The sequence below is a fragment of the Lethenteron reissneri genome, chromosome 32, assembly GCF_015708825.2.
Source record: "Lethenteron reissneri isolate LAM-NWPU_2019-01 chromosome 32, ASM1570882v1, whole genome shotgun sequence".
In the NCBI taxonomy this organism is placed as follows: Eukaryota; Metazoa; Chordata; class Hyperoartia; order Petromyzontiformes; family Petromyzontidae; genus Lethenteron; species Lethenteron reissneri.
The window spans coordinates 13,612,601-13,639,501 of NC_083810.1; the positions used below are offsets into that span (position 1 = coordinate 13,612,601).

At 51.2% G+C, this 26,901-nt stretch overlaps 1 protein-coding gene across 1 annotated transcript; it reads left to right on the forward strand.

The window, feature by feature from the left end:
• Nucleotides 1–9,485, forward strand: LOC133350117 (claudin-6-like). The gene is made up of 2 exons (XM_061564146.1): nt 1–1,171; nt 7,480–9,485. Exons 1-2 carry the CDS (start codon nt 935–937, stop codon nt 8,299–8,301), a joined length of 1,059 nt encoding a protein of 352 aa, XP_061420130.1. The 5' UTR covers nt 1–934; the 3' UTR covers nt 8,302–9,485.
• The last annotated feature ends 17,416 nt before the right edge of the window (nt 9,486–26,901 follow it).

The window sequence follows — 26,901 nt, forward strand, 5'->3', positions numbered from 1 at the left end:
ACAGCAGCAGCAGTAGCAGCGTCTTAAACAGTTCAAGGTAACGACCGGGCGCTTTCCTGCGCCCCGAGAGTGTTGCAGTGCCGTGTTTTCAGAGTAACCAGGCAACTGCCCAGCAACGGTATTGGGGTGTCAAAGCGCCCTTCACAATAAGCTCAACACATTCTCACTGACAGAGCCTCCCACCACCCCCTTGGGTAACCCAAACCAACACGTGCCTACCGTACGTATACACACGTGACCCTCGGAACAACACAAAGGCATAATGTGTCGACACACCATGCACGGCTTTCCATTGGCTGGTGGAGAATGCGTCACTGCTGGATGGAACCAGTGGCGGTCGCCTATTTATGTTTGCAGTGACCCCCGCATCATCTTGCGCACACTTGAAGCACAGCAGGACGTGTCAGGCAAACGTGGCACGTGTGTGTGGCTCTGAGTTACATCGTCTGTGTGATTATTTTTTTTGGCGCTTAGGATTTAATTGAAATGAGCATTTATATTTACACAGCACGTGTTGGGTCCAACGTGTTGGGTCCAACACGTGCTGTGCAAATATCCGAAAACAAATAATAGCAGGGGGTTGTTAAGGACAGAATAAGGCGTAACGTTACCCAAAAAAAACCGAACAATTGGTGTTGAGTACGGTTTTCTGGTTTAATTTGATGAGCGTTTAAAATGCTATGGAAATTCACTTAATGGGAGAAGTCTTACATAATAGCTTACGCAATGGAGCGCGTAGCAATCAAAGTACCCATTACAGTTTATATATACAAAAACACGTACATAGTGTGTCAATTAAGGGATCATCACTCGTAAAATAGACACAATTGGCCTCGGCACGTGTCGTCCGACTTGCGTTTGCGTGCGCGCGTGTCCAAGCGGCTCCTGCTCTCCAGGCAGGTGCGCGGGGCAGGGGGCCACACACACACGCGCAATGTCGTCGGGTGGCACGCAATCCGCCAGCGTCTGCCTGGCCAGCTTCCTCGTGGCGGTCACCGGATGGATCGGCGCGTGCGTGACGTCTGGACTGGCTCAGTGGCGCGTGTCCCAGCGAGAGGATGGCGCCACGGAGGCGGTGTGGGTGGGCATCTGGAGGGCCTGCGTTCTGGGACCGACGTCGACGGTTCGACTTCGCTGCTACCATTTCCAGCTGGACGCAGCTCCTCCCGAGGTGAGGACTCGACGGCGGACGCGTTCCCCTGCTCGCCGGAGTCGCCCTCGGCAAGGAGCTGCTTCGCTCACTCGATTGTGCTTTTAGTCGCGAAGTCAACTTGTGATTCTGAAACTTCTGATGCTGTAGATCTACATGGACCCTTGACTGGCGCCTGTAATAACAACGATTGAATACAAAGTAAATTCCGGCCATTCACAATCCGCCAGTGGATGGATGAAGAATTTCCAAAGTCGTGTTTTTGTGTGTTTTGTTTTACCATGCTCCACACTGGCAGGGCGGGTTGGAGAAGGGCGGGAGGGTCTAGTCGTCATGATTTCACTTGCCACTGGTGATCGCCGTGGTTGGGACATCAAACTCTCTCGCGCTAAACCACTGCACCACCGCACACTCCACTTACGGCTGGGCAATACCTCATTCTAACGTCCTAATATGTGTGTGTCATTGAAGGTTTACACTGAGTTTCATTCGTCTTTGTATCGCTGTATTCCGTGTTGTTGCTCTTACCCTGCGTTCGCTTCGTGTCAGGGGTGGAACGATTCAGCGGCCTTCTTGCCACATGAACAGTTGTCGCAATTCGATTCACGTGAACGTCATTGCCTCTCGCGGCGGTCGGGGTGACGTGAACCCATTGCATACGGCACATACGCGTCGAAAAGCTTCCATACGGTATTTACACATGCAATTCCACGCACGTATCTGTGAGCTTAAGAATCGATTTTAATCTATTAATCAATACGCGTCCCACCCCTAGTCTGTACGTTGTACTGTTCTGGATTTACCCATGAAGGTCTCTTTGAAAAAAGAGACGAATATGCGAGGTCATTAAATATCTCCGTGTGATCACATGGGCCAGTGGATGAAGCTTGCTGCTCATGAAGTCTACTCGCCAGTGCCCGTGTCATTGTACTAAGCCTCACGTGGTGCGTTAATGCACTCAGGCCCGTGAAGACCAATATGCCCCCCCCCATACGTGACGTTGGCTGGGGGAGCCCTATCATTGAGGTCCACTTTTCAAAACCTTGTCAACAAACGTTGGGCAGCGGGCGGTGAGTTTGGGGTCTCGGTGTAATCGTCGGCCCCTTCTCCAACCCCCCGGCCCCTCTGCTCACGCCTCGTTACACGAGTCGGTACATTCAGAATCCATATCGGGATTCGGCCGGCCGGCAGACAACATCAGCGCATTCCACAATTAAGAGATACACCAACCAAAGCTACTAATGGCGAATTATGTCGTAATGCATGTATGCTGAACTTCTTTCGCACCGCACGTAGCCAACCGTGCTCGTCGGAGGTGCGGGGGAAATTTACATTCGCGACTGAGTTAATTGAATATTGCACGAGTCCTGAGGCTGCATGCAGCAGCAGCAGCAGCAGCAGCAGTCCGTGTTGGTGTGAATTTTGCGACGCGTAGTAGCGCGTTGTGACCCGAGTGACGGGGGGTCTCCGTGCGGTTACCCGAGTGGGTTACCCGAGTGGGTGAGGTGGTGCAGCAGCGAGCGGTAAACGAGGCCACGGCGTGAGCGGCGCTTTCCGTATTCATGAGCTCAGGTGGCGAGCAGCCGCGTCTCGCCAAGAGCGTGGACCTCGTGGCGCGTCACAGCCGCGAGCCACCGCAGTTCGTCTCACTGCAGACGCGCGTGTGTCTGTGTGCCCGTGTACGTGCCACGTGTGTATGCTGAACTTCTTTCGCGCCGTACGTAGCCAACCGTGCTCATCCGAGGTGCGGGCACATCCTGATTGATTCGTGACAAACACGGAGACACCACGCAGGCAGTCAACTAGAAGTCTCGCCGTGTAACAGTGGGGTGTCGTTTGGTCAGAGCTGTACAGCGAAATGTTTTGGCGCTCGTGTTATTGCCAGCAGCTTGTCGTGGATGTTAACACATTTGAGTTTGCCCCATCTCAGTCTACTAATAAAGACTGCCACACGCCATGTCGGTAATGTGTGTGGGGGGGGGAATTGGCCATACTTCATCACGCTGGTCAGGGCGGGTTGGTCAAGGTGGCAGGACAGGAGCAGTTTCATATTTTCCTCGCCAATGATATCGGCCGTGGCTGTCACGTAAACTCGCGTTGGCAGGGTGAGAGCGCAATTAAACCAGAACCACCCCTCCATCGCACACGTAGCAATGTGTGGATCGTATACAACTTGGAATATATTGACCTTTGCCGCATCGCTGTGTAGATGCATCATGTGTGTACTGCGATATAGGATATACAGTATATATATAGGATATACAGTTTATACGTAGGATAGGGTCCCAGGTTTACTATGCTACGGTATACACGATCCGGTGTGGGTCTCAGTCGTGCATCAAAGTCATTTTCTGACACGGATGTATAAACCGGGCTCATTGACAGGTTTAAACAAACCCTGAACACACACTACTCGTCGCCTTCGTAGTCACACTGTTAAGCAACTGAAACTCGTCACGTCAAGCATTTCCATGTTATAGAAACTCGTCGTGTTTACTTTGAGCGACAACAAAAATTCCATTCGATTTCAATGTTCAAATGCGTGCGCGTGAAGGTTCGGACCAAGAGACGTGTGTGGGGGGGGGGGGTTTGTCCTCCTGAGAATAAATAAATATAACGCGTGCGGGCGATGAATACGGTACAATATACACACGATTTGTTAATACGGTACAATATACACACGATTGTGAATACGGTACAATATACACACGGCTAAAGTTTCGATGTAAAGCTTTCGTGACTGCAGGGATTCATCTTCTTGGTTCTTTCGGTAAAGTCACGTAGAAGGGAAATAATAAAATAATAAAAATAAACCAATAAAATAATTCTCACGACGTTTCGGCCACAACGCAAGCAGCCGTCCTCAGGTGAAGAACAGGTCTGTTGGAAAGACAGCGTCTGATTCAGACGCTGTCTTTCCTACAGACCTTCAGACGCTGTCTTTCCGACAGACCTGTTCTTCACCTGAGGACGGCTGCTTGCGTTGTGGCCGAAACGTCGTGAGAATTATTTTACTATGTTTTATTATTATTATTTTATTTTTTCCGTTCTACGTGACTTTACCGAAAGAACCAAGAAGATACACACGGCTTTTACCGACCAGCACTAACCAGAGTTGTGAAGTTTGGTCAAACGCTCCCCACGATAGATGCAGCGATAAGAGGCATGCATTTAATAATAGATGGACAAATACGTGAGAGAAAGAGAGAATAAAACAACCCCAATATGACATAAATTTACACATTTACATGAGATATTGGCTTCACGTGTTATTATTTAATAAAAAACAATAATGAATTTTAGCTTGGAAAGTCTCACTGAGTCTAAAGACCACTTTTCAGGAGAGTCCTGCTGGGGATGTTTGGCCAGTCCTTGCGGGAGGAACCCAGACAACCTGGAGAAACCCCACCGCTCAAAGGAGGGGGTGACACTCAAAAGCTCCGCACAGATAGATACAATAATCCATTGCTGCCCGTCCATCTCCTGGCCACATCGCAGCCATCCACAACCCCGGGCGCCAGCTTTGGCCACGCAGAATCCCATTCAGAGCACTGCCCGTGACATTACAAATTCGACATCTTTCATCCGGGGCGAGTAACAGCGGGACGTTCAAGTCCAAGGGATAACACTGAGCCAGGGACGGGGAAATCCACCCGATTCCTACCCCTCCCCCGATCAACTCGCACTCTGGCCAGTGCTATAAGCAGACCTGTAAAAGTAAGTAAATAATTTAATGTGCAACTTTACGGGGTCTTTAATTGTTTACCTTTAGTGCCTGGGCTTTGTGAGAGGCACCCGCGGTTGCTGTGTTAACAGAGCAACACACGCGGACCGCATCACCGGATATCAATAATGTACCTGTGACCACCAGAGCGGTAGGTGTTGAGTGCGGGACGAGGAGTGAAGCTCCACACGTAGTAATTCCATACATTGCAGACCCGTCACGCACTTTTTACATACACAATATGCAGATTCTGAATGTACGATACACCTAGAATCAAATGACTTGGAATGCACCTGAGCCCGTTAGATCTCGGAAGCTAATCAGCTTGAGCCTGAACCGTGCTTGATTGGGCCACCGCCGTGCGTTAGGGTGCCACGGTGGCTATGAGATGTTAATTGCTTCGCCTGATGTGCAGGAGGTCGTGGGTTCGATCCGGACCATGACCCCTGCTGTATATTTGGAGTTTGCGTGCTCTCCTCGTGGTCGCGTGAATTTCCCCTCCATGTTTAGAATCAACATCACGAGTTGAGTGTATTTGGCTGCTGTACATTCCCACGTGATAAGCCACTTCGTTGAGTTATCATTTGTGGCCAGGTCGCTTATGAAAACAAAGCTTTACAGTATAGGTCAGTGGGCCTCACCTGGTAAAAAAAATGCAACAGGTGATGTCGGCTGTTACGAAACTTTACATTGTCAGCAGACGACCAGTAACTAGGGCAGCAAACCCCATTGTTGTGCTGCATGCCCCTATGATTCCAGCCAACTTTGCATGATGAAGTATGATGAAGTTACCACCACGACCCGCATGGGCACGTTCCACACGCGACGCGGTATAACGCGCCGGGCATGTGCACTCGAAGCTTATCGTAGTCAAAGTCTAACAATGTATCCCTGCTCAAACGAGCGCGGGGCGGTGGTTATCGCTGTCGAGCGGTCGTGAGCCAATTTAGTAAATTCCACATTCCTACGGTGAATTCCAGCGTGTGCTGATGATCACCCCTCTCGACTTCCCCCCGAGTGCTGGTACTCGTGAGGTCGTTGCCTACAATGAGCCGTTTGCGCGGAGGAGGACGCGTTTGTAACAGGTATGTTTTGAGGCAAGGGTAGGGTGGCAGTCAGGAGAGAAGCAGGACAGTACAGCAAGCAGGCTTGTATAACCATCTATGTAGACCTTTCAGTGGTATGTCCTCTTATGCGTGGTGGGTTTTCCTCCAATTTCTTCCCACGTGAAGCCAAACTCTCCATGAAAAGGAATTATCCAGAATTAAATGGTTCAGATATATCTCAATGCAGTACCCCCCAACAATATGTTAAAAACTCAGCGAGGCTTTCCTGGATAAATACGTAGAGACCTTAATAATAAATTAATGCATGCATTAATACATTACTATACAAATATTAATAATATGATCTTTAACACGTAGGCTTTCACTCACCAATATTATCTATAAGAGGTTTTTGGGTTAGATCGCGTAAATATAAATGCGTCGTTAAATCCGCCACAGCCGATGAGTAAGCTTTGTCACGTAAACAGAACATGCCAATGCGTTACTAGTAGGGCACAGTGGTGTGTTTGACTGTCGCCTGATGATGCTGGTTGTAATTACCGGCGAAACGTCGTACTCGAATTGTGAATATTGTGGGTTTACTCTCCAACACACCGGTGTGCTGAACGAGTAACGCATTGACCACGTTCTATTTACGTGACAAACCTTAATTACGATTTCAAGCTTTCGTGACTGCAGGGATTCATCTTCTTGGTTCTTTCGGTAAAGTCACGTAGAAGGGAGATGACTTTACCGAAAGAACCAAGAAGATGACAAACCTTACTAATCGGCTGCGCCAGGTGGTGGCAGGTTTAACCGGCGCGTTCTTATTTACGTGATCTAACCCAAAGAAACCTCTATTATGAATATTAACTTTCATTTATCCAGGCAAGTTCCACTGAGTCTCGAGAATATGTTTGACCAGGAACTTGCATTAGGATGTTTTGGTCGATTCTGTGCATGGGTGGGTGGCATGTGGAAGGGGCGGTACCCTGATAGGTGCCGCACGCAGATCCACGAGAGGGCATGGCCATGTCCTGGCCACGTAGCATGCAGCAGCTGATCTTCCCTGACAGGCTCCCAACCCAAGTACGAAGCAAGCTTAACTCCCCTCCTGCTCAGCTTCTCGAGCCCTGAGAAGATAGGCTGCATGCAAGGAGATTTGATCAGAGGCACCGTATGAATGACTAAATGTCATTAATTTAACTCGGTGCTCAAATTCACGTCTGTTGAACTTCTCTCGCACCGCACGTAGCCAACCGCGCTAATCGGAGGTGCGGGGGAAGGACAGCAAACTTAACACAACAAAGCAGTTCTCAAGAAATACGTTTCCAGATTTAAAGCTGCAACGCGCACCTGAAAGCACCGCGATGCGGTGACTGCCTTTGTTCGAATGACAGTCACCCTATTGACTCAATTTCCCGTCGAACGGCATGTTTGCCGTGCTATTATTAACTCAACGGTCGGACGGATGAACGGACGAACGAACGAATGGCAGTAGCAGCTGTTGACTCAATGGTCTCATGACAATGTCCATCCCCCCGCCTTCCCCGGAGCAGGTGATCGCCGGCCAGGTGCTCATGACGCTGGGGATGCTGATCGGCGTCGCGGGCAAGGTGGTGACCACCGCCGGCCTCCGCTTCATCTTCTTCGGCCACGAGGGGGAGGGGTCGTCGCACGCGTGCGCTCTGGCCGGAGGCGCTCTCTTCTGCGCCGCCTCGCTGGTGACGACGGTGCCTCTCGCCTGGCACGCGTACGCCGTGAATGCGCGCCAGGACATCGCGCTGCCCGCCAACCTCACGAGCCGCGCGCTGCAGCTCGGCTTGCCGCTGGCCGAGGCGCAGATCCACGGTGCGGCCATCTACCTGGGGCTCTGCTCGGCACTGCTCATGTTCGCCGGGGGAGCCGGCGTCGCCTCGTACTACAGGACGACGAGGCAGCGGCTCAAGGTCCACCCGTGCTTCAGGGACGGCCGCTTGGCCAGGGCGTCCGTGGCGACGCTTTTCTCCTTCTCGCAGCCCAACAGTCGCCTCCCATCGCGGCCGGGCAGCCCTGGGGGCTCTCCCGTCCACGAGCCCCCGGGCTCGGCGGCGGGGCAGAGGGCGTCGCAAAGGTGCGATCCGCGCGAGGGGCAGGAGGGAGCGTCCTTGCAGATGTCTCGTCTCTCCGGCCAACAGCGGCGTATGCTCGCCGAAAACTCCAGCAACTCGGAGCAAAGGTCCTCCGTACCAGACCCTGGCCACGCCGGTCAACCGGGGCACATTTCCTCGCTGCGTCCTGGCGACGAGGGACGGGATTCTTCCCAAAATGCCGAGCATTGCAGCGAGCAGGAGAAGGTGACATCCTCGGAGCGTGCGCCCGAGTGGGTGGGTGTCGGGTAGGGGAGCCCACGCTGCTCAATGTAAACCCAACACGTGCCAGGTCTAGTACCAGTCCTATTGTTTGTGCAGCTCTGTCGGTGCTGGTGGAGCTGGTGCCGGCAGTACGAGGAGGTGGAGTGGTCAGCACAAGGCGCTGTGAACCCGGCGATCTGAGATCGATTGCGGGACGCGGAAAACTGAAGTGGCGAGTGATCATACCTGAATCCGTCCTGTGGGGTTTCTGCCTTCACCAAACATATCCTGTCCAGTGTGGTGAAGTATGGTCAAACAATCCCCCATGACCAACCAGGTGTGGGGAAGCATTCATTCAGCAGTAGATTGATAAAGGATTGTTCGTTGTTTATAAGATTGTCGTTATACATGTGATTTGGGCATTATAGCTAAACTGATATTTCCGTATTATTTACTTACATCTATAACAACTTCTCTACAACACATATTAAACTGGATATATGTTAATTGTGATACATATTGAGTCCGTGTCTCTATGTATAGTTTATAGAATGTGTTTGTAAATGTAAAAAATATATGCAACATAAACAAGAAGTATTCTGCATTATAATAGATTGTTGGGTCTCGCCATGTAATGATCTTGCCAAATGTTACGTGGTGAAACCCTTCACCGCCCGAGAGCCAAACACATTCAATTGTCACGTGAACCAACGTTCACGGGCCAATTGTTATCGTTTTAGCTCACCGTGGGCACGTTAACAATTCTCACAGCCGTCGCTCAATTCAGATTCGAGAATGTGTCTGTGGGAATAGCCATTGATAACTGTACCAACTGTTCTTCAACTTAGCGGTGGGCGAGCTCCAACTACGAAAAATGCGAGTGTAAAGTTGGCTTCATCATTACGCAGACGAACCCAACACATAGGTGTCTGACACCCTGCAGGTGCATCTCAGTGTAGGATGCGCTCAGCGTGAAGGGCGAATACGTGACGTCATGTCCCCTGTCGCTCGCTCTCTCCCCTCTCCCCTTGGCCCCTCCACCCCCTTGGCCCCTCCCCGATGAACCCCGTCGTGATGTCCCAGAGTCGCTCCTCTCACCGCGGTCACTCATTCCTCAGCCCCTTAGGGGCCGTCCATAAATGACGTCACGCACCTAGGGGGGGAGGCGGGTCAGACATTTGTGACGATGTGTGACGTGGGGGGGGGAGTTTGAGAAATGTGACGTCATATCAAAATGCGCAACTTTAAATAAATATAAACAATATAATTGTTATAACAACACTAATCTTGATTAATTTTCATTATTAACTATTTGATTATTTAAATGTACTAAGGTGACGTTTTATTTATTTCATGAATGAGCATTTTGCTTCTCCATGGGAGAATTGAGAAGCATACATTTTGTAAATTTGTTGAATGATTGTTATTAAACATTTTGATTCTAATGATTCTACCAGGGCTTTTCATTATGTGCAATGAATATGTGATTGTTATAATTGTACTCTCCATTTTGCTTCGTTCTACTACAAAGTTTCAAGTATTTTTGATAGTTATAATTACTTTTAATATTTTATAATTATAAGAGAATTTCAATATAATATTCTGAACATCTGCAGTTTTAGTTAGACGTTGAATATTTTCAAGTTAATTTTATGTAAAATTTCAGCTTTCCAACGCCTCCGTTTCAATACGTGTTTTCTCCTACAACATCAGAGTGCAGCGCCACATTAAATAGGCACTACAATGAAAATAGTTTAAAGCGATTTGAAGCATGTTAGCGAGGTTGGCTACGTACGGTGCGAAAGAAGTTCAACGTACGTACATTACACGCCCCTGCCACCTACATCTTTCTATTCTGTCGCTGTTCTTTTAGCACATTTTTGTTGTTTGTGTTTTTGTTATTATATTTTGTTTGTGTCTTTGTTATTATATTCTAAGAGGATGCCCGGGTCAGACCACAGACCGCGACGGAGTGAGCGTTGTTTTGTTTTTTTACAACGTCAAACGCCTTGAGTGAAGGCCCTCCAGAAATAAAAATGTTTTAAAAGTAAAGTATTGTGCTTAATGACCTGCTGCTGTAGAATCGCAGTTACCGCAGACAGATGAGCAATGCAGAGGGCACCGAGTTCTCGATGGATCACGCAGCGCCCATCGGCACGCGCTTCAGATGTTCAGTTTCACTGCAGCGTTGTCGCGACGGACGTCAAATTTAAGACGTTCACGAAATCCGACACATTTTCTGTTAAACAACCTCATTGTTGGTGACTTGTGCGCGCATTTTAATAGACTGCGCCGTACGCTGGCGATGCATACACCCCTGGTGTATCCTTGGCTAATACATTGCGTGATGGTATTCACAACGACAACAACATACAAAGATCCCCCGTTCAGCCTGGACATAAAGTTGGGGCAAGTGCTGTTAACGAGGGGGTGGGTGGCCAGCACCACGCCCGGCCGCCTTTGTCTCCCAGTATACAAGACAAACACACGCACACTTTCTTTGTATACTCGGCAACCTGAGTTCGACTGGCAGCGCACGGCTAACATCAGTGGCGAGTGATATCTTAACCGGTACTGGACGGCTGGACCCCAAAACCACACCCCACTTCAAATCGCACCGACCGGAATGGTGAAGTATGGTCAAACAAGCCCATTGGCTGTGGGGGAGGCCTTCATCCAGCAGTGGATCGTGACACTGGCACTATCCTGCAGTCTAGAAGACGCTCCGGGAAGCCGGACGCAACCAACCCAAACTTTGTGTGCCCGGTGCCAATAAAACCTGGTCACACGCACACACAATGCGAGGCCGTAACTATAATATATCCCCCCCCCCCAAATATTTAAATATGCTCAAAATGTATCCCCCAATATATTGCTTTCAAATAGATTTCTGTTTATATGATTGTGATTATGGTTGTACTTTGTAAATCCCTAATCTCTGCCATTACATACAATGAAACAAGAAAAGGTAAAAAAAAATAAAAAACAGAGCAATGTAATACAATACACTATTCGACATTATTGTAAAAAGTAAATACAAAGTCCATCCCATGTGTTAGTGAATTTTTAAATATTTTAGGCAGGAAATTCGTTTTAAAATTTAGATTTATTCTTTTTCTGGGGGGGGGACCCCCAGACCCCCTGGAAGATTTGGTCCCCCCCAATGTTGACTCCATGGCTACGGCCTTGACACATTGTATCCGAGTACAAAGACGCACCCACAACTTACGTTTAAAAATACATTTGGGTATTTTTGTTTCTTCAAACGCGTCTTGTAAAAGTCAGAGAATGCGTTTTGTTGGCAACATCGCGAGTTGCTCAAGCGCCGAGTTTTTGACTTTGCGGTCTCTTTGAGTTCGTTGCCATCAAAACCCGCGAGGAAGTCGCAGAAGCAGCATCAGCAAAGCAGCGCTGGACAGAACCAGAGCTGGGGGTGGAGGAGGAGGAGGAGGGATCGCGTGGATTGATCGGATCGTGCGCCTGGCCCTGGACGAGCTGCCAGCGTCTGGCACCTCCCTGGTCACACGGGGGAGGGAGGGGAGGGAGGGAGCGAGTGGTGACACGTGTCTCCCTGGTCAGACGGAGCGTGAGACGCTGCTGCCCAGTCCACGTTCCCGTGCCGAGGGTGACGTCCATCCACAGGAGGTTGTTCACTGTTGACTTCCCACAGAGTGGAACTCGCTTTAGAGACAAGCCCGAAGGGATGATTGGTCGTGTGTCGATATCCTCCTCATCCTCCACCACCAACGAGGATTTGAATAACCAATTCTCCAGATGTAGTAGTAGGAGATGTGATGGTAGATGTAGTAGTAGTAGATGTAGTAGTAGTAGATGTAGTAGTAGATGTAGTAGTAGTAGATGTAGTAGTAGTAGATGTTGTAGATGTAGTAGTAGTAGATGTAGTAGTAGTAGATGTTGTAGATGTAGTAGTAGTAGATGTAGTAGTAGATGTAGTAGTAGTAGATGTAGTAGTAGTAGATGTTGTAGATGTAGTAGTAGTAGATGTAGTAGTAGATGTAGTAGATGTAGTAGTAGTAGATGTAGTAGTAGTAGATGTAGTAGTAGTAGTAGTAGATGTATTAGTAGATGTAGTAGTAGATGTAGATGTAGTAGATGTAGTAGTAGATGTAGTAGTAGTAGATGTAGAAGTAGATGTAGTAGTAGTAAATGTAGTAGTAGATGTAGTAGTAGTAGATGTAGATGTAGTAGTAGATGTAGTAGTAGATGTAGTAGTAGATGTAGTAGATGTAGTTGTAGATGTAGTAGTAGTAGATGTAGTAGATGTAGTAGTAGTAGATGTAGTAGTAGATGTAGTAGTAGTAGATGTAGTAGTAGTAAATGTAGTAGTAGATGTAGTAGGAGATGTAGTTGTAGTAGACTGATCAGACAACAGGAAAATAGCTGGGGAACAAAAACGTCTCAACCTCAGTGTCCACGTGTGTGCCAGTGGACGGGAGGTGGTGGGCGGAGCTTGGTGACGTCACGCAAGGGGGGTTTTTCACCTTCATGAGGTCGGATGCTCGAGGAATGGCTGGCCGCAGGTTTTCGTTTGTTATCGGCGCCGACAATAAACGACCACAAATAAAAAATGTGGTCGAGTACAATCGTTAGACGCAGTGCTATATCCCCGCTTTACTCAACCGCGCACACGGACAAGTCAGTATAAACCTACTTGCTGCCCTGCAATGTAACGGCCCTCTCTAACGCCCCACCTATAAGCGTTGCGCTTGTGTGCATCACCTCCTGCATTCCCTGCGCCGGAGAAGAAAAACACATCCCTTTGTCGCAAATATTAGCTCAACAAATAGAACATTTCATATTCAGAGTTCACTCACTGATCAAGGTGGTAAATTATTTCCAGCCTGTGCTAATATATCACTGTTTACTTTCAGCGCAGGTTTTTTTTTTTTGACTAAAATAAATAAGGAGGCTATATTTTTTTTAGGGGGTCATATCTGGGCCTTTCTCAAACAATACGAGGTGGCCCACGTTTATCATTCCTCTTCTGCACAAGGACAATCCGGCAGGTTTGATAAATTAATAAATTCCGTGCAATTGGACTTCATAAGGCGATGTGCCGCTCGATCCACTCGCTGGCCCTGCGATGTAGCAAGAGGCAGGCTCTAGAAACAAGCTCCTGGCTCTCAGTGCGATCTTGATTTACCCTTAGGTTTTTACGGTAAAGTGACTTTACCGTGACTTTACCGAAAAAACCTAAGAGTATGAATCCTTGCAGTCACGAAAGCTTCAAATCTAGAATAGATCTCGATTTGTTACGGCCCCTGTGAAATCACTGCTGAATGAAGTCAGTGCCACGCCTTTTCCATACTCTTTGGTTCTTTCGGTCAAGTCACGTAGGTATCAAATACAATCAATCACGACGTTTCGATCGCAACACAAGCGGTCGTCCTCAGGCTGGAAAAAATATCATCCAGCAGTGGAACTGCTGAACGAGCGAGAGAGCAGCTACAACAACAAGATGCAATTATATATATATATGTGGTGATGGGCAAGCAGGCGGGGTCTGAGCTGGAGAGGAATTCCATCCCCGCACGCCAGCACCTCAGTTGTGTTAATGGGGGAGATTCGGGAGAGAGGGATTAGGGAGGGAGATTAGCACGAATGAGCTTCCGTCACCACATAAGAGCACCATGCCCGCATATCTGCACAACAGCAGTGCTAGTGAGAGATTAGCAATACAGGAGTGCAATCCACGCCTTTTACAGTTCTCTGGACCATACGTCACCGTACTGGTCAGCGCAGGGTGCGGGTTCGGTTGAGGACCGCTTTGAACATCGCTCGCTACTCATTGTGAGCCTGGGGCCGGGACTCGAACGTCAGTGACCCACAGTGCGCTAACCACTGCGCCACCGCTCCACCCAATGGACCTTAGGCGATTCAACATTTAAGGTCATTCGATCAATAATCACCGGATCCTTTTTCGTAAACCAAACAGTCATCGACGTTCAGAGGGCGTTGTTAGGCAATGTCCATAAGTACTTTTATTTACTTTATTATTATTTTTATATCTATGTGACTTTACCAAAAAACCAAAGAATAGCAATAACATGTTTTATTGTTGTTGTTACTTATGAAGCAATACATTCAACACGCCTTTGGTGAAATCACTCTGAATGCGAACGTCGAGACAACGTTGGTCAACGTTGGTCCCACACTTCCAACCACATGGCAACGTTGAGTCAACGTTGGCATGTTTCTTTCTCTGGGTAGCAGTGCTCGCACGGGCAACCACCGCCGTGCCGAGCACGCTGGCCACAGGGCGACTACGAAGCCACGTGGCGGAGAGCAGAGGGCGGTGCAGCTCAAGGCCGCGGTTGTACGAAACTTCTATGCTCCCGTGCCCACGCTTCCCCGCCTTCAACAAACCCGCACGAATCACTCAGCGTGGTGAGGTTTGGTCAAATAACCCCCACGGCCGGCACGATGTGGGGGAAGGAGCCTCACCCAGCGGTGGATTGACAATGCAATGAATGCATCGCGAGAGGCGCGTGCCACTCGGATCTGTGCTGCGCCCAGACTCGCTCGGCAGAGGGCGCCTCTCGCGGCCAGGCGGGCACCGTGGACAGCCGCCAGTACCTGCCCTGGGCCCACGGTGAGAGAAAGAGAGGGGGGGCAGCTGGTGTCACCTGCCCTGGGCCCACGGTGAGAGAGAAAGAGAGGGGGGGCAGCTGGTGTTACCTGCCCTGGGCCCACGGTGAGAGAGAGAGGGGGGGGGGGGCAGCTGGTGTTACCTGTCCTGGGCTCACGGTGAGAGAGAGAGGGGGGGGCAGTGCTGCGGTGTTACCTGCCCTGGGCCCACGGTGAGAGAGAGAGAGGGGGGGCAGCTGGTGTTACCTGCCCTGGGCTCACGGTGAGAGAGAGAGAGGGGGGGCAGCTGGTGTTACCTGCCCTGGGCCCACGGTGAGAGAGAGAGAGAGGGGGGGCAGCTGGTGTTACCTGCCCTGGGCTCACGGTGAGAGAGAGAGAGGGGGGGGCAGCTGGTGTCACCTGCCCTGGGCTCACGGTGAGAGAGAGAGAGAGGGGGGGCAGCTGGTGTTACCTGCCCTGGGCTCACGGTGAGAGAGAGAGAGGGGGGGCAGCTGGTGTTACCTGCCCTGGGCTCACGGTGAGAGAGAGAGAGGGGGGGCAGCTGGTGTTACCTGCCCTGGGCTCACGGTGAGAGAGAGGGGGGGTGGGGGCACTTTGGTCGATAATACATCATCGGTGTGTGAGGGCCGCCGCACCATTTGAAACCATTGCCGGGTCTGACAGCGCAGCACGATGACAATGATGCTGATGCTGCTGGGGTGGTGTTGTCGCTCTTTGTGTGTTGTCAAGGGCCCCCCGATGAAGAGCACTGCCCTAGATGTCCCGCCGAGAGGGGTATGTTTTATTTTGGCCTACTCTTCCACGCTTGCCAGACATCTTGAAAGAGGTGGGAGTAGCCACTCTTTGCCCCACCACAAGTCGCGACCAGCTGCATCGATTGAGGGTGGAGGAACACATTCTGCTCTTCCCTTTTGTCTAAAGTCTCCACCTTCAGGAGTCAAATGCCACTGTCGAGGTCTGCTCGTGGCCACGAGAGGGCTTCAGCAGACAGAGTTCTGTGGAGTTTTTTTGTTATTTTTCCGTTAAAGGAGCGCAGACTTTAGGACCCAATTTATTTAAGAAACTAGCCCCACCCCCTCACTGTTTCAACTGCCGCGCCAGGAGATCATAATCAGAATATTTGTGTTGTACTGGAGGAGCTCCGTCTGCATTGCAAGTCCGGTGTGCGACCCACTCATACGACTGTGGCACCATACGTCATTGGGCCTTTACCTGGTCAAATAAAACTTAAATAGTTTATATTGTAACTTAGACTACAAGGGCAATTGAATGGTAGTCACATCTAATGTTGACTGCGAATACTATACACATACACCCGGTGATGTACTGTATGTAAATGTAGAGAATTTCGCGTCAATCCACTGCTGGATGGGGGGTTCCCCACGACGTGAGAGTAGTGGGGGGGGGGTGTTTGACCATACTTCACCACGCTGGTTAGTGAGAGTTGATGAAGGCGGGGAGCATAGACGCGAGAGCACAGAAGTACACTACAACACTTGATGCGCACCACATATACCCAAAACGGCCTGTAACACCTTCTTGGTTTTACCGTGTTGATTATACACAGTAGACTCTCGATTATCCGCACGCGGTTATCAGATTTGCGGATAACTCGTGGATTTTTCCTTTAAGCCGCAATTCATGATCTAAAAACAGTTGTACATTGTTGTTCCTGGAAATGTGTATTACAAGTAACGTGCTTAACCCGAACAAATACAGCGATGTGCTCCGCCTAGTCCGACATCCACGTGTGATCGTCTCTACAGTGCAGTAGTTGCAATATCTTTACAACATTGGGGCGGAGTTTGATTGGTGTTCATGGGCGTGGCTCTGCTGTCATCCACTTAGTGGGCCGAGTCTTCTGCTGGGCGGGAGCAGGAAAGTTCGATCATCCACGATGTTTCAATTATCCGACCAATGTATATAACCGTGACATTAATCGCCGCATATCGTGCAAATGTCCCTCAACCTTTCATCGCGTCGATTTGCGATTCTAGTCCGAATCCCGAGCGGTTCACGTGGCCACGGGGTTTTAGTTGTCTTCTGGCTGGAAACCCGCGGCGGCGGCGGCTGTCGCGTTACGAGGCGTGTGCACGGTACCGCGCCACGCGCCTGTGCTCGGCGGTGCCATGACGGTGCGTGCTGCAGGACTTGGACACGCACGGAACACCCCGTGAACAACAACAACAACATCAACAACAACAACAACACAGGAACGATGAGAACGCAACTTCGATTCGCACGGTTGGCTACGTGCGGTGCGACACAAGTTCAACAGACACACAGTGCTGCACACACAACAGCCACGGACGTAACGTCTTACACATGTGCATTGGCTGAGAGGTTGCGTGGTGCAAGAGCATCCATTGTTGTACTCTACTTATATGCTCCAACGTCTGTGCTCCCGATCTTCAACATACACTGACCAGCTATGGATAACCCTGACGTCGTTGGCTGACCGTGACACGCACTATGGGCACATTATTGAGCCCTCACCTCTGTCCAGCCAGGGCTATAAATGGGTGAACCACAGGCAGTAGTCGTAGATCTGCAGCAGGTTGTGTAAAGCGTGGGTGCTCAGGGGGCATCGCGGTGCGCGACGTGCTTACTCCCTCGCCTGGTGTGCAAGTCGGGTCGTGGGTTCGAGCCTGGCGCCTGCTGCTGGATATTTGGAGTCTGCGGTGTCTCTCTCCCCGTGGTCGCGTGGATTTTTCTCAGGCTCCTCCGGTTTTTTTTCCTCGACATTTAGAAAGGCGCGTTCACAGTCCTTGGCTGCTATAAATGTCCACGTGACAAGCAACTTCGTTGAGCTATTATTTGTGGGCAGGTCGCTTCTGGTCCATAAAAAAATATGTTTGTTGTTACTCCCACCCCTTCCAAGACTTCTGACCAGCGTGCAGGAGTCGTGAAACTTTCAATCTGGAGCGGGCATCTCTCTCGCCCTCTCGTGGAGTTTCTTCCAGAGCAGGGCCGTGCTTTTCGGTTTTCCCACGATGAACAGCGTTGCCTTTAATCAGTTGAACTTCAGCAGGAGGTTAGTGTAAATGTAACGTTCCTAATCATTACCCCAACTCCAACCCAATAAGTCGGTAGTAAGCTCGTTGAGCAAAGCCTTTGATAAATTTGAGCAGCGCTTGAGAAACATTGTACCATGGCACCGTTTAATTGCATTGCGGAGCGGCGGTTCGTGTTTAAGTCGTTTGCGAGAGCGTCGCATGGCAAACATTGCACGATCCGTTCGATCGGCTGGGACGGCGAAGGGCGTCCCACGTTTGCCACCTGTCAGTCTGACCACGAGCTTGTAACCTTGGACGTGTGCTGGCATACAACGAAAAGAAGTGAAATTTCCAATTCATACGGATATTTAATTAACCTCGTTATAAGGAATCCCCTTTGCGGACCTGGGAGTTCAGGACCACGTCAGGGTTGTTCGTGACAGGTTTATGGACGGTGTGAACTGGGCCCTTGACGATGCACATGAGAACACGAGGACATTTGAATTTGCACATACAGGCACCAATACAAATGTGCAAATACAATTGTATTGTAAATACACTTGTATTTGCACATAGTACAGGTCTCCTATGTCTATTGCGAAATTAAAGCATAACACACACACAGGTGCATGTGCACAGCTTTCACTCGGCCGTAGGATAGAGTGCACGGTATAGTAGTACACTATATAATTGCATATAAATAATGATGATGTTGTTGGTGATAGTATTGTAATTTATAATGATATTAGTGGTGGTCGATAAGTTGATGATAATAATGATGATCAAGATGATGGTGGAATTTAAAATTATGATAGGGGATGAATCATCATGGTGGTGGTAATGACATGGGAAATGATGCGGAAAGATGATTATGATAATGGAAATGATGATGATGGCATTTTAAATTACAATGGGGTGATGATCACGGTGGTGGTGGTGGTGGTACAGGAATGATGGTTAAATTGGTATGCCTGTAGTCATACCCCGGTTTACGTCAGGGATGCGTTGCGGAAAGTTGCGACGAACGTCGAAACGACGTAAAATCAACGGCAGCGTCGTCTGGACGCCACGAGAGCGAGACACGGAGGGGATGGGGACGCTGGGTTAAGGCACACAGCGTCATCCTACGCGTACCCACAACGTTACGTGACACCACTAAAACGTTACTAAACAAAAGTATTGTACGCAAACACTGGTGTACAGCAGTACACTTGTAAAACAAAATGCACAGGGTGCAATGAGATACAGTACACTTAAAAAAATCACCAAAAGACGACGTAAATAATATATTGTACTCTACAGCACAGTAATTCGTGTACAGGGGAGTAAGGTGGCGGTGGTGGTGGCGGTGGTGGTGGCGATGGTGGCGGTGCGGCGGCGGTGGCGGCGGCGGCGGCGGCGGCGGCGGCGGCGGTGGTGGCGGCGGCGGTGGTGGTGGCGGTGGCGACTTTAACAAAGGTAATCTCAGCCACGAACTCCCCAAATGCCCTACCAGAGAAGGGAACACTCTGGATCACTGTTACACTACAGTCAGTAAAGCCTACCACGCCGTCCCCAGAGCAGCACTGGGACACTCTGACCATGTCATGGTCCACCTAATTCCTGCATACAGGCAGAAACTAAAGCTCTGTAAACCTGCTGTGAGGACATTTAAACAGTGGACTAGTGAGGCTATAGAGGAATTGCGGGCGTGCTTGGACTGTACTGACTGGGATATGTTCATGACTGCTACCAATAGTCTGGATGAACCCACAGAGGCTGTGACGTCGTACATCAGCTTCTGTGAGGACTGCTGTATTCCAACACGCACCAGGGTGAACTTCAACAACAACAAGCCCTGGTTCTCAGCAAAGCTCAGAAGGTTGAGGTTGGAGAAGGAGGAAGCGTTTAGGAGTGAGGATAGAGACAGATTCAAGGAGTTGAAGAACAGGTTTAGCAAGTCGGTGAGAGAGGCTAAACGATTGTACTCAGAGAGACTAAAACACCAGTTCTCTGCTAACGACTCTGCTTCTGTCTGGAGAGGGCTCAGGCAGATCACCAACTACAAGCCCAGAGCCCCCCACACCACTAACGACTCCCGCCTAGCCAACGACCTGAACGAGTTCTACTGCAGATTTTAAATACAATTGGACTGTCCTGAACTACCCCTTCCCACCCAAGAGGCCCCTATCCCACCCCACACTACAGAGACAACTATCTCCATTCAGGAGGGAGAAGTTAAAACACTTTTCAAGAGGCAGAACCCACACAAAGCAGCTGGGCCGGACTCTGTCTCTCCAGCCACCCTCAGGCACTGCGCTGACCAGCTGTCTCCAGTGTTCACCAACATCTTTACCACCTCCATGGAGACATGTCATGTACCAGCCTGTCTCAAGTCCTCCATCATCATTCCAGTGCCCAAAAAGCCAAGGCCAACAGGATTAAATGATTACAGACCCATCGCCCTTACCTCCGTGGTAATGAAGTCTTTTGAGCGCCTGGTCATGGCACACCTCAAAGCCATCACAGACCCTCTACTGGACCCCCTTCAGTTTGCCTACAGAGCCAACAGGTCTGTGGATGACGCAGTTAACATGGCCCTCCACTTCACCCTACAGCATCTGGACTCCGCAGCATCCTACGCCAGGATCCTGTTTGTGGACTTTAGCTCGGCTTTTAACACCATAATTCCTAGCCTGCTTCAGGACAAGCTCTCCCTGCTAAACGTGCCAGACTCCACCTGCAGATGGATCACAGACTTCCTGTCTGACAGGAAGCAGTGTGTCAAACTGGGATCACAAGTTTCTGCCTCCAGGTCAATCAGCACCGGGTCTCCTCAGGGCTGCGTCCTTTCCCCTCTGCTCTTCACCCTGTACACCAACAGCTGCACCTCCAGTCACCAGTCTGTCAAACTCTTGAAGTTTGCGGATGACACCACCCTCATTGGGCTAATCTCTGATGGGGACGAGTCTGACTATAGGAGGGAAGCTGACAACCTGGTGACCTGGTGTAGCCAGAACAACCTGGAGCTTAATGCTCTTAAGACCGTGGAGATGGTTGTGGACTTCAGGAAGAATTCAGCCCCACTCACCCCCATCACCCTGTGCGACTCCCCAGTCACCAATGTTGAGTCGTTCCGCTTCCTGGGCACTATTCTTTCCCAGGACCTCAAGTGGGAACTGAACATCAGCTCCCTTATCAAGAGAGCTCAACAGAGAATGTACTTCCTACGGCAGCTGAAGAAATTTAATCTGCCAAAGACAATGATGGTGTGCTTCTATACAGCCATCATTGAGTCCATCCTCACCTCCTCCATCACCGTCTGGTACGCTGCTGCCACTGCCAAGGACAAGAGCAGACTGCAGCGTATCATCAGCACTGCTGAGAAGGTGATTGGCTGTAATCTACCAACCCTTGAGGACCTGCACACTTTGAGGACCCTGAGGCGAGCGAGGAAGATTGCGGACGATTCCTCGCACCCTGGATACTCTCTGTTCCAGCTACTCCCCTCCGGCAGAAGGCTGCGGTCCATCAAGACCAAAACCTCAAGTCATAAAAACAGTTTTTTCCCATCCGCTGTTGGCCTCCTCAACAAGGCCAAGGGCTTAAAATGACTTTTACACTTAAAATGACTGTTACACTTACTATAACATTTTATCTACATAATTACACCGTTCCATACTTACAACATGTAATCTTATTTGTATTTTAAGATTGTTTAATACGGCTAATTAACATTTTACATTTCGCATTTTATAAGGTCTACTTATTCATAATTTTAAAGATTTTAGCCCTTTAGTATTACTTATACTTTGTAACGTTAGTATAGTTAGAGTGTATACCTTTTATATAAGTTAAGATTCCTACTTGTTCAATGTATGCACCGTCCCGCCATAGTGAATTCCTCGTCTGTGCAAACTTACATGGCGATTAAAACCGTTTCTGATTCTGGTGGCGGTGGTGGTGGCGGTGGTGGCGGTGGTGGAGGTGGTGGCGGTGGTGGTGGCGGTGGCGGCGGTGGCGGTGGTGGTGGCGGTGGTGGTGGCGGTGGCGGTGGTGGTGGCGGTGGTGGCGGTGGTGGCGGTGGTGGCGGCGGTGGCGGCGGTGGTGGCGGTGGTGGTGGTGGCGGTGGTGGTGGTGGTGGTGGCGGTGGTGGTGGTGGTGGTGGTGGCGGTGGCGGTGGTGGCAGTGGCGGTGGCGGTGGCGGCGGTGGCGGTGGCGGTGGTGGTGGTGGTGGCGGTGGCGGTGGTGGCGGCGGTGGTGGCGGTGGTGGTGGCGTGGTGGTGGCGGTGGTGGCGGTGGCGGTGGTGGCAGTGGCGGTGGCGGTGGCGGTGGCGGTGGCGGTGGCGGCGGTGGCGGTGGTGGCGGTGGTGGTGGTGGCGGTGGCGGTGGCGGTGGTGGTGGTGGCGGTGGCGGTGGCGATGGCGGCGGTGGCGGTGGAGGTGGTGGAGGTGGTGGTGGCGGTGGTGGCGGTGGTGGTGGAGGCGAAGGCTGCGAGGCGACGGATAACGGGACAGGACGCCACGGCGACGTGGCTGCTGACAGCGACGTGAGAGTGAGGCCGAGGCGACGCAATTCGGGGTCGCGGCGCTCTTCAAGCGACGACGTAATCGCGAAACGACGTTAAAAGGGTGGGGGGGGGGGGGGAGACGTAACTCGGGGTATAATTGCGCCCCACTTTGTAATTAATAACAGGGGGGTGGGGTGACATAAACGATGGTTGAATATTGGACCGCGCGTGTGATCGATACGCAGCACGAAGGGCGCATTCACTGACGCGATCGCCTTGCTGAGCAATGTAATCGACTCAAGGGAACGGGCACCGCGTTGTTACCTAGCTGCGGGTGGGCATCAAGGGCGAACCTGTGTCCTCACATCGGAGCATTTTCACATTCTGCCCCGCGCCCTTGGTGGCCAGATCGCGTGGAATGGCTTCGGATCTCGGCCAGATCTGCCAAGCTCAGCAGGCGGGAATAGACCCTGAGCCTGAACAATTCTTGCATGCGTGATCACCATCCTCGCACGGGTTCACGAAGGTCGCTCCATCGCGTGGTGGGCAGCAGAGGGCGGTGCATTGCACGCACATTAGATTGTTGTATGGCACTTCTATGCCCCCGCGTATATGCTTTGCCGCCGTCACCCACAGGCGCTGTCCAGCGTGGTGAAGTATGGTTCAATGGCCTCTCACGACCAACGCGGCTTGGAGGAGACTTTCACTCAGCAGTGGATTGGCTGTCATGCGTCGCTATCACGGGAGAGCACGCCTCTCATCCGCGGTGATATGGAGGACCCAGCATCGCGGATTGGGGGTGTGGGCCATTATCGCGAGATCACAATTCGCAGTGTTACTCTGCATGGACAGCGGAGTGAATTTGCGACGCGTCTCCTCTTATCCGCGAAAAAATAAATCTCGGATCATTATCGGAGGTTTTCAGGAGTCATTGGGTGGGGTCGTTTGAGCCCAACTCCGATAAAGAGATCCCCCAGTGTCGCCTTAACAGACTGTTGGGGCAAGTGCTGTTAGCGAGCACCTATTAAGGCCAGAACGGCACACGAGGGGATGGGTGGCCAGCACCACGCCCGGCCGCCTTTGTCTCCCGAGTGGCGATGTTTTTATACATCGCACTCGGTACTCAATTGAGACTGAGTCGACCTAGCGGAGGCCCGGGACCGGTTCAGATAATCGTCACCGGTGTTGGCCAAGAGCGGGAATCGAACTTGGGATGCAGGGTTCGTAGCGCAGTGTAGCGCTAACCACTACACTACCGCTCCCCACAGAGACACACACACGCACGTGTTTGCATTCGAGTGCAAACACGTGCGTGTGTGTGTGGTGCTTCAGAGACAGGAATCTCTCCATCCCCCTGGAAGCAACAACGACTGAGAGAAACACACACACACACTTGGATGCAGACACGGGGACAGACACGAGACAGACACGGAGACACACACACACGGAGACGCACAAAGACAGACTCATGTGTCTGTGGACTCGTCGTTGGTAGCTAGCGACGCGTCCGGCCGAAGCCGACTCACGGAGAGAGGTAAGCGTGTATCCGTCTCTCCGTGTTTCTGCCTTCGTCTCTTTCTGTGTCTTTCTCGTGCCTCCGTGTCTCTGTCTGTCGCTTTGTGTGGCTCCGTGTCTCGTCTTGGCGTCTCCGCGCCTCCGTGAGTGCGTTCGTGTCTCCGTGTGTTTCTCCGTGTGTCTCTCCGTGTCTCTGTGTGTCTCCGTGTCTCTGTGTGTCTCCGTGTCTCTGTGTGTCTCCGTGTCTCTGTGTGTCTCCGTGTCTCTGTGTGTCTCCGTGTTTGTCTCTGTGTCTCCGTATGTCTATCCGTGTCTCTGTGTCTCCGTGTGTCTCTCTGTGTCTCCGTGTGTCTCTGCGTGTCTCCGTGTCTCTGTGTGTCTCCGTGTGTCTCTGCGCGTCTCCATGTGTCTCTCCGTGTCTCCGCGAGTGTACACGTGTCTGAGAATCGATGTCTCCGTGTCTCCGTGTCGTTGTCAGGGTATTCACGTCTGTATCTGAGTCTCTGTGTGCGCGTCACGAACCCGGTTCGGTTCCCGCTCACGGCCACCAACACGAGTGACGGGCATCTGAGTCGGTCCTGGGCCTCCCCTAGGTGGATTCAGCCTCAAATGAGTGCCTGGTGTGGTGTGTAAATATCACCACTAGGGAGACAAAGGCGACCGGGCTTGTTGTTCGCTTACAGCACTTGCCCCAATGGTCTGTTAAGGCTATTCGAGGGGTATTTGTCTTTGGCTTCGTGTCTGTGTGTGACTGTGTATAGTCTCGGGATCACGTCAAGTTCTCTACCGCCCGTGGCCTTGCATCTTGCATCACAGGCATTTCTTCGAATCGCGGTTTACCACGGATATCAGGGGTCATTTGCAGCGCGACTCGTGTTCCCCGCAGAAAATTCGCGAGTTTTAGGAAGCCGCTGAACGATACATTTTGAGCAAAATCGCGAATAACCGCAGATAGAAAGGAATGCATCGGCAGAATGGCTGTCGCGGGGACTACCTGCAAGAGCCGCGGGTAACTGCGTCGCGGACGAGAGGAAATCTGCGTTTGCGGCGTGCCAGTTTTAGTTTGACGCGTCTCGTGCCACTGACGCGCCGACACACCGTCTGCGTTGGGCACTTGGCGACTCGTGTCAACATGGAACACCGAGACAGCGGTTCACAAAGCAGGCGCCAACCTTGGCGCGACGTTGCCACTTCTACCGGGTACACTCATCAGCTGGGTCTGTTCTGACGCTCGTGGTGTTACACACTCGAGCTGCGCGTGCAAGAGGTGCGGACTATCGAATGGAGTCATGAAAGAGCTCGTGCTATTTAAAGCGAGCGAGGCTGCCGCTCACCAACAATCACTGATGGAAGAGAGACGGTGGACAACGTTGAGACGAGGCGAAAACAAATCTTGAATCGAGTTACGACTCCAAACAAGAGTAACGCGCCGTGGGTGGTGTGGGGCAGGGGAGCGACAATCACAACAACTAGCGGAGCACCGGGCGGATAAAGCGCAGAGAGTTGGCACGGCTGGTGCATCTGCCAGTCATCCCAGTCAGTCAACCCATGGCACCACCCGGGGTCTGTCCAGTGACCTCCAGCCAGCGGCCCTTCGACGCTTCACATGGCCTCAAAGTGCACCTAGCATGGCACAAGCGCCGTGGTGACGTCACCGCCAGCCACTTAGCGGTGAACGGCGGTTATTGTTGTTGTGGTGGAGGGTGGTGGTGGTGGTTCAATTTCCCGGCACTCGTTGCGGAGGGAGCTGTGGAAAGGGTTGCGGTGGTGCTGGTGGAGGGTTCAACATCGGGGATAATAGCGCCCCTAGCCGCAGAAATGTATCTGTCAGATATGAACGCACTTTGTTCTGAACTTGTCCATGAGATAGGATTGAAAAATGCCAGCCTTTGGACCAACGGGACTCGCATTGCGGCCGATGGCCCCTTCGTCAATGGCCCCGTCAAAGCGGCGTGGGGCTGCGGGGGAGAGGTTGGTGACTGGCGGTGATTGGCACACACACGGAAAAAAATTGTACAAATGGATCGATCAGCACCGCAGCTACAACAAACACGGGAAAGGGGCCCCCGTGCAGAATGCACGATGGACAAAATGTCGCATCGCTACTCGTGCTGGTTTGCACGGTAGTAGTCGTGATTATAGAATAGCGTCTTTCTTTTAGATATAGTCGTGATTACTCTTTGGTTTTTTCGGTAAAGTCACGTTGGTATAAAATAAAGTAAATTAAATCACGACGTTTCGGCGCAACACAAGCGCCCGTCATCAGTTGGGACAACCACAGCAAGAAACAATTGCGGAAGTGGGAAAAAAAAAAACCTTCAAATCTAGATAGTCGTGATTATTTACCCAGGAAATCCTCACTGAGTTTCATGACTCGTTTTCAAGAGGGTTATGCTAAGTCTTTTTTTTTTTGCAGTCGGGGTGGGGGGGGCGATGATTGCCTCGTACCGTCGAATCGTACCGAGTCGTGTGTGGTGTCACATTTTTAAAAAGTTGTCAAATTCGCACCATGACGCCGCCACACAATGGCCGGAATGACGTCACGGGCTCGTCAACGCGAAGCAGACAGCGCAGAGTCGTAGTCCCATGGCTAGAACACCCGCAGTATTAACCAGGGCGGCCTTTGGAACGCGACAACCGCGAACGTCTGCAACTCGGCGGCGATCGCGCTCCGGCTGCCCGGCCGCGTCGCCGCCGCTGAGCGAACTCCGGGCAATGCGAGCACGTGCTGCTCATGGTCAGCTGATGGTGCATCGCTGCTGCCATGCATCGTGAGGAGTGGGGGGCGCGGGGGGTGTGGGAATTACAGGCGCGCGAGCCGTTCGCTGGGGCATCGCGGGGTGACCGTGATGGTGGATTCTCGTTGTCCGCGCGGCACGACGAACACGAGTCGACCCTTCACCTCTAACGCCCGTCCTCATTCAGGGGGTGGAGGTGCAGCTCTGCGATTCGCTGCTCACGCCGCCGCTTGCGGGAGAGACTCGAGGCGAGGGAGCTCTGCACGACGGCACGCTGGCCTACTCCTCCACAATGTCCACG